General features: G+C 34.8%; 1 protein-coding gene and 1 non-coding gene across 3 annotated transcripts; both read right to left on the reverse strand.

Moving 5' to 3' along the window:
* Positions 1-24: 24 nt before the first annotated feature.
* LOC111996696 (uncharacterized) lies at positions 25-2,954 on the reverse strand. 2 transcript variants are annotated; one of them, XR_010624173.1, is made up of 7 exons: positions 2,828-2,954; positions 1,698-2,719; positions 1,505-1,588; positions 1,090-1,229; positions 948-982; positions 559-641; positions 25-313 (listed from the first exon to the last, which is right to left on the reverse strand). It is a non-coding gene; the product is annotated as an uncharacterized LOC111996696 (transcript). The 2 variants fall into 2 exon arrangements; XR_010624171.1 differs by lacking the exon at positions 2,828-2,954 and having other exon boundaries at positions 200-313; positions 1,698-2,794.
* A 2,508-nt stretch (positions 2,955-5,462) lies between these two features.
* On the reverse strand, positions 5,463-11,101 carry LOC111996660 (methylthioribose-1-phosphate isomerase). Its single transcript, XM_024028651.2, has 9 exons — positions 10,838-11,101; positions 10,598-10,653; positions 9,475-9,633; positions 9,133-9,232; positions 8,839-8,981; positions 8,619-8,724; positions 6,338-6,476; positions 5,982-6,250; positions 5,463-5,871 (listed from the first exon to the last, which is right to left on the reverse strand). The coding sequence occupies exons 1-9, from the start codon at positions 10,904-10,906 to the stop codon at positions 5,803-5,805; spliced, it is 1,110 nt and encodes a 369-aa protein (XP_023884419.2). The 5' UTR covers positions 10,907-11,101; the 3' UTR covers positions 5,463-5,802.
* Positions 11,102-15,506: the final 4,405 nt, after the last annotated feature.

The following is a 15,506-nucleotide window of genomic DNA, read 5'->3' on the forward strand; positions in this document are numbered from 1 at the left end:
AAAACATGGATATATGAACTGTCATGTGACACCATACTACAATAAGCAAGAAAGCTGTCACGTCATCATGCATGTAATTGAGGTAAGACATCAGGAAACACATTAAAAAGAAACGTAGGGAAGTGGCAATCAAACAATATTGTCTAAATTTTCCACATCTGAATAATTTAATCGAGGAACATGAAACAAATTGGATGTCATCAAATTAAACTTGCAGGACCCACCTTCATAATATATATTAGGACGATTGAATGAAGATTTTAGGACTAAAGGGTTTTGCAGGCATAAGGACTCCATCACATCCTGCTGAACTCTGTAGAACAAGAAAACAATCAATGAATTAATATTGCTCTGTGATTTTTATAAATAAAAAAAATAATAATAAAAGAATATTTTAATCTTTCTACCATACTGCAATTGCAAGTTTGAGGAGAACAAGGATTAGATACGCATATCAATTATTCTAGTACCAAAATTAAAGGATTTGTATTAAAATGCAAGGAATCCAAAGATGCTCAAAAGGAATGAAGCCAAGAGGAAATCATCTTGAAGACTCACTTAGGAACAGCTGTAGCTGTCAAGCCAATATTGGTACATTTGGAAGGCGGCTTCTCAAAGATGAAAGCTTACGGTAGCTAGGCCTGTTCAAATAGACAAGTAAGAAAGTAGATGACAGTAGTCATTATATATATGCTTATATGTACAAAGGCACACACATAAAGGTTGTTAAGTTTGGAGGTCGTCATCTGGTTTTCATCATTTTGGATAAAATACAACAAGGTAACTAGAAATTTTGGGTATATCAAACAAATCAAAGAATGCGTTTGTTGAAAAAACAAATGAAAGAATGTGACATGGATACCCAAAATGATTATAAAAAGAAACTACCCTCTTCTTCTAGATTAAAGGACCATCAATTGTTACTCATTGCAGAATATGTTACAAACCTGAAATCGTGGCCCCAACTTGAGATGCAATGTGCCTGAATTTACAAAAAAAGGCGCAAATTATACACAAACACCTGAAACTTCCAGCTGAAACACTCAAATTCCAAATACACAAAAGTAAATAGGCCACGTCAGTTCACACCTCATCTATGGCAATGAGATTTAACAACCCTCTAGTGTAAATCTTAGTCAGCTTTGACATAATCCCAGTGTTGAAATCAATTCTGGTGTTACATATAGCAGCCTAACTGATGGTTTGCCAGAATCAAGGTCCTCATGGATCTATAAAGTAAACCAGCACTGTCAAGTATTCCAAATTACATAACATACATAAAATCCAAAACACTGAAAAACTTAATTTTTGTAAAACAAATAGTCTCCAACAATAAATCCAGAATAAGGTGATCGCCCAATGCAACTAACAATCTTCTCTATTCCAGAAAAGCTCAAGCCTTGACACTTCGTTACAATTTATGTTAATTAATTCCAAGGTTCAGGACAACACAAGTGATTTTTTAAGCAAAGCGGCATATCAAAAGCCGAATAATTGAATTCACCTTGTTTTTAACATCCGAAGTTTGGGTTGAAGAGAGATATTCGGCTGCAATTCCTTTCTCCTTCAATGCCATCACTTGGTTCTCCTGATCATAAGATAATGCCAGAACTCTTTAACATCTGAAACCTCATAACACATAAGATAAAACTAGTAGAACAGAACAAAAGTCAACAAAATATAAACTTATTGCTTACCATCAAGGCTGCAATGAAAGTCGAATAACCATTGCCAATGAAAGAAGTTAGAGTGATGTCCCTAGCATTCAAAAATACCAACTTAAAAAAAAAAAAACGTTATGGAGCTCTAAGCTTAGCTTCCTCAGCTCTAACAGACAAATTAAATTATGGCTGAAATACATATTTTTGTCCCTAAAACTCAACCCAAGTTCAAATTTCATCCCTCAAATTTAAAAAGTTGCAATTTCCTCATAAATGTTTAGGTGGATAGCACGAGGGAAAAATTATACAGTTATGTAGACTCTTTTTAGAACTCGAGTTTAACAAACTCGAGTTCCAACCCAAAATCAAATTTATCAAACTCGAGTTTCAATTAGTTTATATTGCATAGCAGTCTGACGTTGTATAACAAATTGGAACTTGAGTTTGTCTACATAACTATATAACTTCAATCACGTGCCATTCTCCTAAAAATTTTCTTAAAAAATACTATTCACCAAATTTTGACTTCGGTAGTTGGGTTAAGGATGATTTGAACTTTGGACATCTTTATTAAAAAAAATTTCGTAAATGCCAGTTGAGCTATAAGACTCCTTGCAGAATAACTTGTAAATTTTGAAAGAAAGAACTAAATTGTAAATTTAAAATTAAAAATAAAAAAAAATTAGAGCAATGAAAATCAAACTTACACCAAATTTGTTTCTGGGACAAAAAAAAAATGTATTTAAAAAGAAAAAAAAAAAAGAAGAATGGCATTGAATGAATGACCTATTAAAGGAGAAACAACAAGAACAATTCCTGGTTTAGCTAATGCAGGAATCTGATAACACATTGACTTCCCAGCTCCAGTTGGCATCAAACAAAAACAATCTCTCCCAGAGAGAACAGCTTGAATAGCATCCAATTGCGTGCCTCTGAAATCAGCATAACCAAAATGCCATCTCAGAAGCTTCACCAATCCTTCCTTTCCACAAACCTGTTTATCGGAGCCACGAATGGTCTGCACCGGTAACGGTGACTTCTTCATTTCTTTCCTATCCCTGCAACCAAACACCACCCAATTTCTTTTCTAATTCTCAATTTTTTTCAAAATTTTTTTTAATCGGAAAATGAAGAAGCAAGAAAGAAAAATTGTAATTGTATGTCACCTCGATTCGGTTGTCGGTTTTTCTTTGCTTTCTCAGGAAGGAACTAGGAATCAAAACAACCAACGCTTTTACGCTTTAGCTCACTCAACACGATGTCGTTTTGAAAATAAGCTGACTTTTTATTACGGCTTTTTTTTTTTTTTTNCACATTGTCGCGATCTGGATCGGCGACGCTTCACATCGTCGCGATCTGGATCGGCGACGCTTCACATCGTCGCGATCTAGATCGGCGACGAAGTGAAGCGTCGCGATCTGGATCGGCGACGATGACGACGGCGTGCTGGGTACGGCAGTGGCATGAGGGGAGAGAGAGAAGTGGTGTGAGGGGAAAGAGAGAAGTGGGAGTTGAATGAACAAAAGAAAGAAAAACTAGTGTAGGGAAAAAAAAAAATAGGGAAATGAAAACTGGGCGAAATTTTGTGCGGGAAGGGGGAAAAAAAAAAATCTTATAGCTGACCTATCCCAGCGCTTTTTGAAGCGCTGGAATAGGTGGACCTGTCCCAGCGCTTCAAAAAGCGCTGGACAGGTCCTCTCCATTCCCTTATGAAAAGGGACCTGTCCCGGCGCTTTTAGAAGCGCTGGGATAGGTCTCATATAGGTTTTTATTATTATTATTATTATTATTATTTTACAATATAGAATTTCTATTTTATCTGCATTGATAATTAATGACAATTAACTATATTTATGCATTTAGTAGTGTAAAAAAAATTATATTTATTTTTTTTTAAAAATCTGCAATTTGGTGAAGTCACTTAGTCATTTTATTATGAGCTATGAAATAAAATTTAAAAACAAAAAACAATCACATATACTCAATAAAATTCACCACATATAGTTGAGAGAATATATATAGTCATATAAGTACACAACACATGTCCATCACGTGCCATTCTTAGATTTGAAATTTAACCGTTGGATTTGAAGAGTGTAATGAAGGTTCATTTCTGGTAAATTATGGTCACAATTAAACAATTGGATTTAGAAAAAGACGCAGTCAAAATTTAGTAAGAGTCTTTTTTTTTTTTTTTTTTTTTAAGAGAGGGAGAACTGCTTTTTTATCTTTTTGCTATAAGTCTAAAAGTGTGCTAAAATGTACAAAAATTTTGAAAAAGTGAGAAAATATATAAAAAATATGAGGTGTTAAAAAAGTTGTACATAAAAACTAAAAATTGATATCAAACAGGGTCTTAATCTTATTTAAATTAAACCTTAAATTTTGAGCTTCTTTTTTTCATTAAAATTCCTTAATTTTGTCTTTTTAAAATTTTCATCCTTCAAGTTCAATTTCATTTTTAAAACAGTTCGTCTACCATCAATATTTATGAAATCTTGATGAAAAAGGAAAAAGAATTCTTTTAAAAAAAAATCTATGTTGTTTTGGTTCTACTGAAAATTTTTTCCAATTGTCGAAAAATATTTTTAAATTGTACAAAAAATAAATTATTTTCAAATGTTTAATTGCATTCTTGAAAATACTATGAAAACCATATTTTCTACTACTTTTACACATTTTCTCATCTCCCAAACACGAATATAATTTTTTTTTTTTTTAAATCGTGATCGAGGGACTGAATATGGCAGGAGTTAGCCCTTGGAGACCAAGGATGTTTGTAGTGGGTGGAGATTTGGTGGTAAGTTTTGAGTGAGAAGAAAAATGGTTTACGAAAAATAAAAGCATAAACCAATTTCCGTCATAAATGTCTTTATTTTACAGTCAACTGGAAAAAAATTTCCGGTTAAATAACACTTTCCATTGCCCCAAACATCTATAAATGTGGAAAATATTTTTCAGAAGTCAATTTCTGTTAAACCAAACACAGCATTACAATCATAACTGTCATAAAAATAGATAAAATGATCTTGTTGAAAATAAAATAAAACTTGATGGATAAAAATGAAAAATCTCTAACTTACTGAATCAAAATAAAAACAACCACAAACTTAAAAGATAAAAATATATAATTTGGTCTTTAAATGGAAAGGTTTTTAATTAATTAATGTAATTTGGTATCTCCCCAAGCACCAAGAGGATGAGGGGTCTTAAAAGTTCGAACTGTCGGGACAACATATTGGTAAAGAGCAACTGGTGAAGAACCCAAACTGTGCACTACAGTATGAAAAGATGTTGACTGAAGGGTTAATAAATAATAATACAAGAAAAGAGCAATATAAAATTTCTTTTAAATAAGAAGTCAAATATAAGATTTTTTTTTGCTTGTCAAATATTAAAAAACATCGCCGCAACTCATAGACAAATCCAATCCAAACACAATTGTTACTCATTTGTTAACATATTTGGGTGGAAGGATCAGATTGACTCATTTTGACAAAATGAGGAGCTAAATTGACAAAAATACAAAACAAGACTACCCCTCAGCTTTGCTAGAATGAAAGGATAGGCATGCAGCATGCCACATTTGAGTATTTAGAACATTCTCATTTGCAAGCCATAACAAAGCTCCATTCACAACATCTCACATTAGTGGACACCACAGCATAAATTGCAGCCATTTCCAGGTTTCCTTTTGGCCATTCCTTTACCATGCTAGATGCAGAGGAAACCAACAAAGAGAATATTATAAATATCCCATTACTTATGATGTATTGTAAGGTTTGCAGCAATCACCAGAACTTCAAACCCAAGATACAAATTCAACATTAAAAAATTCTTGTAAAATGGCAAAAACAGTTATTTGAATTTCACCGCAGTGCCTTGGTCTGTTGGTCACCTTCAAATACTTGCTAAAATTTTCATTTATAATTTTTGGCAGCCTTAGTATTCTAAAAATTAATGCCCAATAGAATGACATGCTTACATCTAACAGATGGTGAATCCCTTAGAACATGACTGATCGCCTCATTTCTTTTATCAAGTACAAAGTTCTTCAAATCAAGAACCAAGTTCTATGTAAATGCTCTGGTTTAACAAGGGGGTACACTTCCCATAAGCCATGCCTCCGCTTTACACAAGCCTACTTGCTTGCCTTTTGTATGAAATTTTTAATTTCAAAAGCGTCTGTGCCTGTCTTTGTGATGACACCCTGCTCAGAGAATACAAGCTCATCAAACAGATGTACAACCAACTCAGTTAATCTTTCTTTACATTCACAAAAATGCATGTCTCAGAAAGAGAGAGAGAGAGAAGAGAGACCTTTTCTGTAACGATGCCAGTTATAAGATTAGCAGGGGTGACATCAAAAGCTGGGTTCCAGACAGAGATTCCAGATGCAGCAACTTGTTCCCCAAGTCCCCCACGTGTGTGTGTCAATTCCTTTGGGGATCTTTCCTCTATAACAATCTCTTTTCCAGAAGAAAGGGATAAATCTATGGATGTCAAAGGTGCAGCCACATAAAATGGAATGTTATGATACATTGCACACAAGGCAAGACTATAGGTTCCAATCTTGTTAGCGGTATCACCTGCAATTAGATTAAAACACATCAGTTGAACATACTCCAAGAAACAAAAGACAAAAACTAGTTGAATGATTGACTGCATTGAATCACCATTTGCAGCCACACGATCAGCTCCAACAATGACAGCATCTACTCGTCCATCTTTCATCAATGCAGCCACAGCTGAATCTGCTACAAGAGTAGCAGGTATGTTATCATGCACCAGCTCAAAAGCTGTGAGTCTGGATCCCTGGAGACGGCGAAAGAAATAAACATTCAAACAATGGAATTCAACATACAAGAGGAAAAAATGCACCATAAGTAGGTGGGTTGATAATTTTTTTTGATAGGTAATAACAAACTTTATTGATAATAAAAGTACAATGAATTTACGATAGTAAACTCATTGCACTGAAAAGAATACAGATCCATCAAAAAGAGAGACTAACAGGATTAAGAAATTCAGACAAAGAATGACAATGCGTAAACCCCCAAATACGAGACCACTCAAACAAAGTCCTAAGTAGCAAAGACTTCACACAGTCTACAAGTCTCTCAGTTTCTTCAAAAGTTCGGGCATTTCGCTCCTTCCAAATTAACCACATAAGACACGCTGGAACCATATTCCACACATTAGAAGTGTGACTCCCCAACCAATTCCACCACGCAATGTTAACGAAAAGTCAGCCCATGGACCAAAATCCTGAGATGTTAATCTCAAGGGTGGGCTTAGCCCAAGGTATGATTATCACTAAAATAGCCCGAATGAAAGGAAGCCATCTAGACCTGTAACCGTGGAGATCCAAGCTGACTATCTCTGCAGAGGCTGCTAGCCAAGGTGATAATAAGGGTCCACTGTCCCCGAGGTAGTAAGTGGACATCGGGTAGAGTCATCACCTATCAACCGGGTTCTCCTACTCTCCAATTATGCCCCGAGGTACACGACAGAGAAAACTTAAAACCTGATGAAACAGTCACATCCGCATTAATGGCACCCCTCACCTAATGTCAGCTGCATTCAATGCTGAATGACTGGTCTGAACAGTGGAAGCACCCCCAAAAGTCCTCCTTCATGATCACTACGTGACAGTGTAGAGGGATGATGGGATAAGTATCCCCCAAATCTAGCTGGGAACAGGACAGCTGAAGGAAGAGGAGAAGTGGCTATAAAAGGAGGAAGGAGGCAACAAAGGAGGGGGTTTAGAAAATTAGGAAAAGAAAATCTAGGCAAGAACAAGAGAGAGAAAGAGAAACTAGAAAGATTACTTTAAGAATTTTTAACCTTTGAAACCTATCCCTGTACCTTGGGAACTTTGTTCCTAGATATATAAAAGCTTGACTTGTTATTTTACGTCTTTAATTTACTGCTTAAACTTTCCAATGTGGATTTCCTTTCCATCTTTTAGAAATTAGTTGAGTAGATCAAAAAGATTTCTCACTGTTTTGGAGAGAGCTGTTTTTGACCCCCACAATACCCATTTCTAGTTTCTTAAAATTGAAAAGCAAAACAACCGTTTGTCTGAATGAAACAGATCCCTGCACTAGTAGACAAACCAGTCAAACTCTGCATAATCATCATGTATAAAAATTCTCTCCATCCTCAAAAGCATTTCTCTAGGATGTTAAATTTTTTTTTAATTTTTAAAAGGATGCTAAAAATTTCTTTTTATATGTTCCTTCATTTTCATTTGTCAATTGGTAAGTTCACATGCATCTAAATGATTCTAAATCCACAAGGACCACAACTTCATCTTCCAACCCATTCTTATAAGGGGAAGGAAGGTCGAATGCTGAAGGCAAAACAATGGCAGTTCTATTTACATCTTCCATAACATAACCAAGTGAAGATTAATTAGTTGTGTTCACATTCACAATATTCTGATTTTGATAACCACAGCCTTCATACAGAAGGGACACAAATCTATGCATTTCAAGCATCCAAGCTATTCTGTGATTGCCAACCTCAGTTGTAATACAAAACATGAGCAATAACATGTTTTTGATTGTTTGCATCAATCCCGGATTTGTTTTTTGCATCAATCAAGGATTGTTTGGTTGGAACTGCAAGATAGACATCCCTGGTTTCTGATGATGTTTCACTAAACAATTACCTGATCAATCTAAGTTTAAGCCACATTGTGGTAAGAAACTTCTCCTCTACCTAATTTTATGATCAGATCATGGAAATAATCCATAATTTACAAATATATAATTATCCAAATCACCACACTACCAGAGATTTTGAAGAACTAATTTCAACATTCCAATAGTGTAATTCTTTCAAAAGCAGATTCTTTAGGCAAGTTTGTGAATGCTTATACAGATGAAAGGATCCTGCAGGGAATGCTAATGAAGATTATAAAGTATAAACAATTTCAAACTAAACAATCACCTGATTGAATGGACGGGTTTCAGTGCAGTAGGCCCTTTCTAAGAATCCTTCAGTATGAACAGCACGGATCACACCAAGGGCAGTGCCATATCCAGCTGTTGCGAGACTGGAAAAATAAAATGATACTATATAGTCAGAAAAATGTTGGACAAGGCGAGAGAGAGTTATTTTATTAATATGATAATAACAAAAAGAAGAAGACAGAAAGAAGGAGAAGCACCTGCCCGTGTTGCAATGAGTCAAAATAGAAAGCCTCTTAGAGTCCTTCAGCAGGTGCTGAAGAACACTCGCCCCATAAGACCCAATTGCTTTGTTCGAAGCAACATCATCCTCAAGCATAATTTGAGCAGCTTCTATATAAGCCTAAAAAATTAGAAGAAATAAAGTATCATGGAAGATTAGTAACAAAACATTATTCGAGGTCCAATCACACCAGCTAAAATTAAGGGAGTAAACAATCAGAAACTATTTTTGGACTTAATCTACTATGTATAGCATGGTGGATATTTACTACCTGAAAAACACTCTGGGCTTCTGAGGTGGTAGCAGCAGCATTTGATATAACTTCTATGAGCTTTGTTGCGGCATCTGAGAGGTTCACTGCAGTTGGCCGGCTAAAGAAGCATGAAAGATGAGTATATGATCGGCTATTGCTCAATAGTTGCAAAAGCATTTCGTTAATTACAAACTCAATAGCCTCAAGCAGACTATTTAGTTCAATAATAAAGAGTACATTAAGACACAAGGAAATTGATTAATGATAATTTGAACATTTTTTTTTTCTTTACTACTTAAGTGAAGAAGGAGATCAGTGGATCTCATTAACAAGCTAGGCTTGAGATTCATAACAAAATACCTTGAGACAAGATATTCCAACTTCTTGATAAGAAAGGAAGCAGCATTATCAGGTGTCCCATCAAAAGCCGGTAAATTGGATACTTCAACAGCCAGGGAGAGTGCTGCTGCAATAGCAATGGCAGGTGCACCACGGACCACCATATCCCTTATTGCAGACCTGAGAAGTAGAGCAGGATATAGCTCACATACTTTATATTATTCTGGTCAACTGGCATAGCATGATAAAGGAAGCAACAGATATAAACAGGTCATTCAAAGAGAAATGTCAAGAAGAGCATGAACCTGCCAGACAGCATCCTATAAAATCACATTGTTGACTTAGATTTGTTAGCCAACATGAACTGTTAAGCAATAACGGCACGTCTCACAACTAATCACCCGATAGAAATTATGTCATTGTTACAATCATCTAGTGGGTGATAAACGTTAGGACTTAAACTAATCATATCTTTTTTTTAAAGATAGGTGAGAGTATTGTTAATTGAACTTATTATATCAAATATTAAAGGGTTTACCATGCCATAAGCTACCTCAACTTAAGACCTACTGCATGCAAACTTAGATCACACAACCTTCCATATATCTTTTTCAACATCTATTGGGAAGGCAAAGCCATATTCAAATAAACGACAAAGCTTAGTTACAGTTCCTTCGGAGTTGCAAATTCAATCATGTAACTTATTGGCCAATGCACTTCCTTGTGGTATACTTATAGCTTCCAAGACCACATGGAATATATAATTGGGACCTAAGATAAGAATTGTTCCTAAGGTTTGCATTTGCCATGGGCTTAAAAGCTAGCCTTTTTTACTATTTAGCTGCCTTTAAGCTTTATCTACGGTATTTTCAGCAAAAAGTTTTCTATTTCAGCAAAACCCAAATAGATTTTTTTTTTTTTTTGGTCTCAGCCAGCTTTTAGGACTTTTGTCACACATTTGGCATAAAACTACCAAAAACCATATATATTTTGTATTGCAATATGCAAATAAGCTACAGGAAACAGCGAATCGACAATAACAAGTATATGAGACAAATTCAGAGGTGTCTCACTCTCAAGTGTGAAAAAGAGAATTAATTAATTAATTTGAAGTTTAATAAAAATAAGATGATATTATTATTACCATCCATCTTTTGCGTCCTTGATATCCAAGTAAATAGCTTCCAGAGGGAGCTTTCTCTGTTCAACAACAACAACAACAACAAAATCAAGATTTAGCAAAGATAATAAATACTGATGGTCACCTTTTGGCTATTATAAATATGCCGAAAATGAAAACAAAAACAGAAACGTTTATATATATATATATATATATATAATTTGATTTAAATTGGGAGAGAGAGAGAGAGAGAGAGAGAGAGACCTGATCGAGTAGCTGGAGCGAACCAGGTTTGTAGCAGATAGACTGAAGAGAGTTGTTGTTGCTTTCCATTGAATTCTTGCGAATTTTCACAACGACGTTTCACTGAAATTCGCAAGTAAACTCTAGTTTTTATTTATTTCTATGCATTTGGTGGGGAATTCTGAATAAGCTAGTGCATTTAAAAGAGGAGATGCGATTCGGGTCGCTTCTTTTCTGTCACTGTCCGAGTAGTGGTGATTAGACACCACCAACCAGTTCGGCGAGAAACATGTTTTTTTTTTTTTTTATATATATATAAAATATTACCCCTTGAGGATAATTAAACTAAATAAGCAACCTAACAATTTACGGAAATTATTTTGTGCTTTAGGAATACTATAACGTACTTTCTCCTCTCATATAAGTAGTAGGTCTTATTAATTAAATTTATAGTAAAATTTATTATTTATGTGAGAGAAAAAATACGCATTTATGATATTCTGAAAATATTTAATAATTTTTCACAATTTACTAGTACGTTTTTTATTTTTGCATTAGATAGAATCGATCAAAAACCAGTCTAATGAGTCCGGTTCTTGGTTTAGCCATTAAACTAGTGATTTTTCGGTTTTTTTGTTTTCACTTATTTTTAAAAAAATATTTTCGTTTTTATAGAAAAAATTAGATCAGATTTAACCCCATTCACAATCAAACCAGTTGAATAATCCATTTGGTTTTTAATACCACAAAAAAAAAAAAAAAAAAAAAAATCTACCAATCCAAATATGATCCAAAATTCAAAATAAAACTCTAATCTAATTCAATCCATAAAAATCAACTTGAGGCATCGGGTTATTTTTTTTTTTTTTATTTAGAAACCAATTTGTCCTTTTTATTAGTCAAAAAAACATTTATCAGCAACTACAAGTCTTTGCACATCTGTAAAATCTGGAACTCTCTCTCTAAATAGAAGATCGAAGTTTTATTGAATCAAAAAATAATTGATACAAGCAACTAATCCCAATACAGTAAGGCTATTCTAATGAGTCCGGTTCTTGGTTTAGCCATTGAACCAGTGATTTTTCGGTTTTTTTGTTTTCACTTATTTTTAAAAAAATATTTTCGTTTTTATAGAAAGAATTAGATCAGATTTAACCCCATTCACAATCAAACCAGTTGAATAATCCATTTGGTTTTTAATACCACAAAAAAAAAAAAAAAAAAAAAAAATCTACCAATCCAAATATGATCCAAAATTCAAAATAAAACTCTAATCTAATTCAATCCATAAAAATCAACTTGAGGCATCGAGTTATGTTTTTTTTTTTTTTTTTAATTTATTTATTTAGAAACCAATTTGTCCTTTTTATTAGTCAAAAAAACATTTATCAGCAACTACAAGTCTTTGCACATCTCTAAAATCTAGAACTCTCTCTCTAAATAGAAGATCAAAGTTTTATTGAATCAAAAAATAATTGATACAAGCAACTAATCCCAATACAGTAAGGCTATTCTATATATACACGTCAAAGACTAAGTCCCTGAAAATCAGTAAATCAGTTACTAACTATGCTAACTGTACAATAGTGTTTCATTATATACATGACTGCCTAATTATTACAAGCCACGTGTATCATATTCTCCAAAGCTGTGTATGAAGACTTCATGATAAGGTATTGCCTCAATGGTTTCTAGCACATCCCTGCAAGCCCACTGGTGCTCTGTATCTGATGCTTCTGCTGCACATTTGCTCCACAATTGTTTATTATTGTGGCTGTTCTTGTCAGCTAGTGATGATGCTACTATGCTTGTACTAGCATCGGTATAGCTACTAACTATCTCTTTGCTTTGTTGGCCTGCTCCACCATTGGATTGCTGCCCTGCACTAGTCCCAGTAGATAATTCCTTTAGCCTTGAGCAAATTGTATCAATTTTAACACCCCCCTCAAGAGCAAGGCTCTTGCAATTTGTGTTTCTGACACTGGTTCTGGAAATTCAACACTAGTAGTAAAGATCTTAATCAAACCCAACTTCTTGATCAATCTTAGATAGTTGTCTACACCTAAAGCCTTAGTGAAAACATCAACTAGCTAATTTTTAGAAGCCACATGAAAGGTTTTAATTGTTCCATCTAGAACCCTGTTTCTAACAATGTGGCAATCAGTTTCTATATGCTTTGATCTCTCATGGAATACTAGATTTACAGCTATATGCAATGTTGCCTAGTTGTCATAGTATAATAAAACTGGTTTGTCATGCTTCACATGTAAATCTTTCAATAGAAACAACAACCATGTCACTTCACATGTTGTAGTTGCCATGGATCTATATTCGGCCTCGACTGAAGATCTTGAAACCATTGACTGTTTCTTTGATCTCCATGAAATTAATGAGTCCCCAAGGAAGACACAATACCCTGTAAGAGACTTTCTGGTGTTTGGACATCTAGCCCAGTCAGCATCACAGTATGCTTTCAGTTGCAAGTTTGAATCATAAGAAAAAATACCCCTTGGCCTGAAGTTCCTTTTATATACTGTAATATCCTATTAACTACTTGCATGTGAGGAACTCTAGGCTGAGCTAGAAACTGACTTAACCTATTTACAGCATAGGTAATGTCAGGCCTACTCAAAGTCAAATTCATCAACTTCCCTATAAGCCTCCTATATTGACTTGAATCTTTTAGAAGCTCTCCATTGCCCTTTGATAGTTTAAATTGCTGCTCCATGGGTGACTTCAAAGGCTTACAACCCATCATTCCTGTTTCTTTTAAAATCTCAAGTGCAAACTTCCTTTAATTCAAGCTAATTCCCTTATCACTCATTGCAATCTCAAGTCCCAAGAAATACTTGAGTGACCCTAAGTCCTTTATTCCAAACTTAGCATCCAGAACTGACTTTAAAACTACCACACAGTTTGGATCATTTCCTGTAATCACCATGTCATCACAAGTAGTGCAGTAAACAAAGGACCCTTGGCAAACACAAATAATGAGTGATCAGCTTGGGATTGAACAAAACCAAGTTGCTGAATGGTTGAAGATAGCTTAGTGTACCATTGTCTAAAGGCCTGTTTTAACCCATAAAGTGACTTAACAAGCCTGCAAACAGTAGGTGCAGTAGATGTAGATGCAGATGGAGAATGAAAATTTGAAGTTGAACACCCTCCCTTACTATGAAAACCAGGAGGCAGTGACATGTATACTTCTTCAAGCAAATCACCATGTAAGAAAGCATTGTTAATGTCTAACTGATGAAAGGGCCAAGATTTAGCTGCTGCTAAAGCAAGAACCACCCTGACAGAAACAGTTTTAGCTACAGGGGAGAATGTTTCGATGAAATCTAGACCTTCTCTTTGAGTATAACCTTTGGCAACTAGTCTTGCCTTGTATCTATCAACAGTCCCATCTGACTTCAATTTAATTATATATACCCATTTACAGCCAATGGGGGTTTTACCTGAAGGCAAGGTAGTGAGATCCCAAGTATGATTTTGTTCAAAAGGTTGGATTTCCTTATCCATAGCTTCTCTCCAAAGTGGATTTTTGACTGCTTGGAAGAAGCTTTGAGGCTCTTGAGGAGTAGAACTAACTGCCAAGACATAAGATTGATAATGGGAACAAGATGTGCATAGGTAAGACTATAACCAATATCATAAGGACCACCAGAAGCAAGAGAGCAAGCTGAAGCACAAGAGTAATCCTGCAAGCAAGCTGGAGGTTTTGAAGTCCTAGCTGACTTTCTGGTATATGTAGGTGGTGCCTCTGTTGTTGATGTAGAAGCTTGTTCTGGTAAGGCAAATGGAGGAACTAAAGGAAACTGAGAAGGTAGACAATCAACAGTAGGTGCATCAGCAAGTAAGGTGTTAGAAGTTTCAATAGAATGATCAACAGAATTAGAGACAGAAGGTGAAACTAAAGAACCAAAACAATCGAAAAGTGAATCTGGTATAAAGACAGGAGTAACAAAAGAATCAGTACTTGTGCTAGAAGAAGCAGTACCTTGAAAGGCAAAATCTAAAAGAAAATGATCAATAAGAGCAACATGTGTTCCAATAAAAGGAAAAATATTCTCATGAAAAATTACATCCCTGGAGATGAAAATTGACTTACTAGAAAGATTATACCTTATAACCTTTTACCCTAAAAGGATACCCCAAAAATACACATTTTTTAAGCTCTAAAGTCAAATTTAGATCTGGTATGAGAAAGAGTAGATGCATAACATAGGCAACCAAACACTCTTAAGTGATCATAGGTTGGCTCATGACCAAAAAAGACTTCATAAGGTGTTTTGTGAGACAATGGTAAACTAGGGATTCTGTTAATCAAATAGACTGCAGTTAAAACACTATGCCTCCATAGATATAAAGGTAATTTGGATTGAAACATGAGACATCTTGCAACATTTAAGATATGTTAATGCTTCCTCTCAACAATAGCATTTTATTGAGGGGTTTCAACACAACTTAATTGATACAAGATACCTTTTTATGCAAAGAAATCCTTCATGAGGAACTTGGTCCCATTATCTGTCCTCACAACCTTAATCCTTCTACCAAATTGAGTTTTAACCAAATTGTAAAACTGCTCTAAAACAGTCTGTGTTTGTGACTTGTGCTTCAACAAATAGACTCAAGGAGACCTAGAACAATCATCTACAATGGTTAGAAAGTACTTACAATTGTCAAT

This window comes from Quercus suber, unplaced genomic scaffold (genome assembly GCF_002906115.3).
Source record: "Quercus suber isolate HL8 unplaced genomic scaffold, Cork oak 2.0 scaffold_19, whole genome shotgun sequence".
NCBI lineage: Eukaryota > Viridiplantae > Streptophyta > Magnoliopsida > Fagales > Fagaceae > Quercus > Quercus suber.

Bases quoted from the DNA above. Each gene is read 5' to 3' on its own strand.
- LOC111996660 (XM_024028651.2), bottom strand. From the start codon at position 10,906: ATGGAAAGCAACAACAACTCTCTTCAGTCTATCTGCTACAAACCTGGT. The intron at 10,654-10,837 runs GTCTCTCTCTCT...GTTGTTGAACAG, and splicing joins CGCTCCAGCTACTCGATCAG to AGAAAGCTCCCTCTGGAAGC. The intron at 9,634-10,597 runs GTAATAATAATA...TCTACTTCTCAG, and splicing joins AAGGACGCAAAAGATGGATG to GTCTGCAATAAGGGATATGG.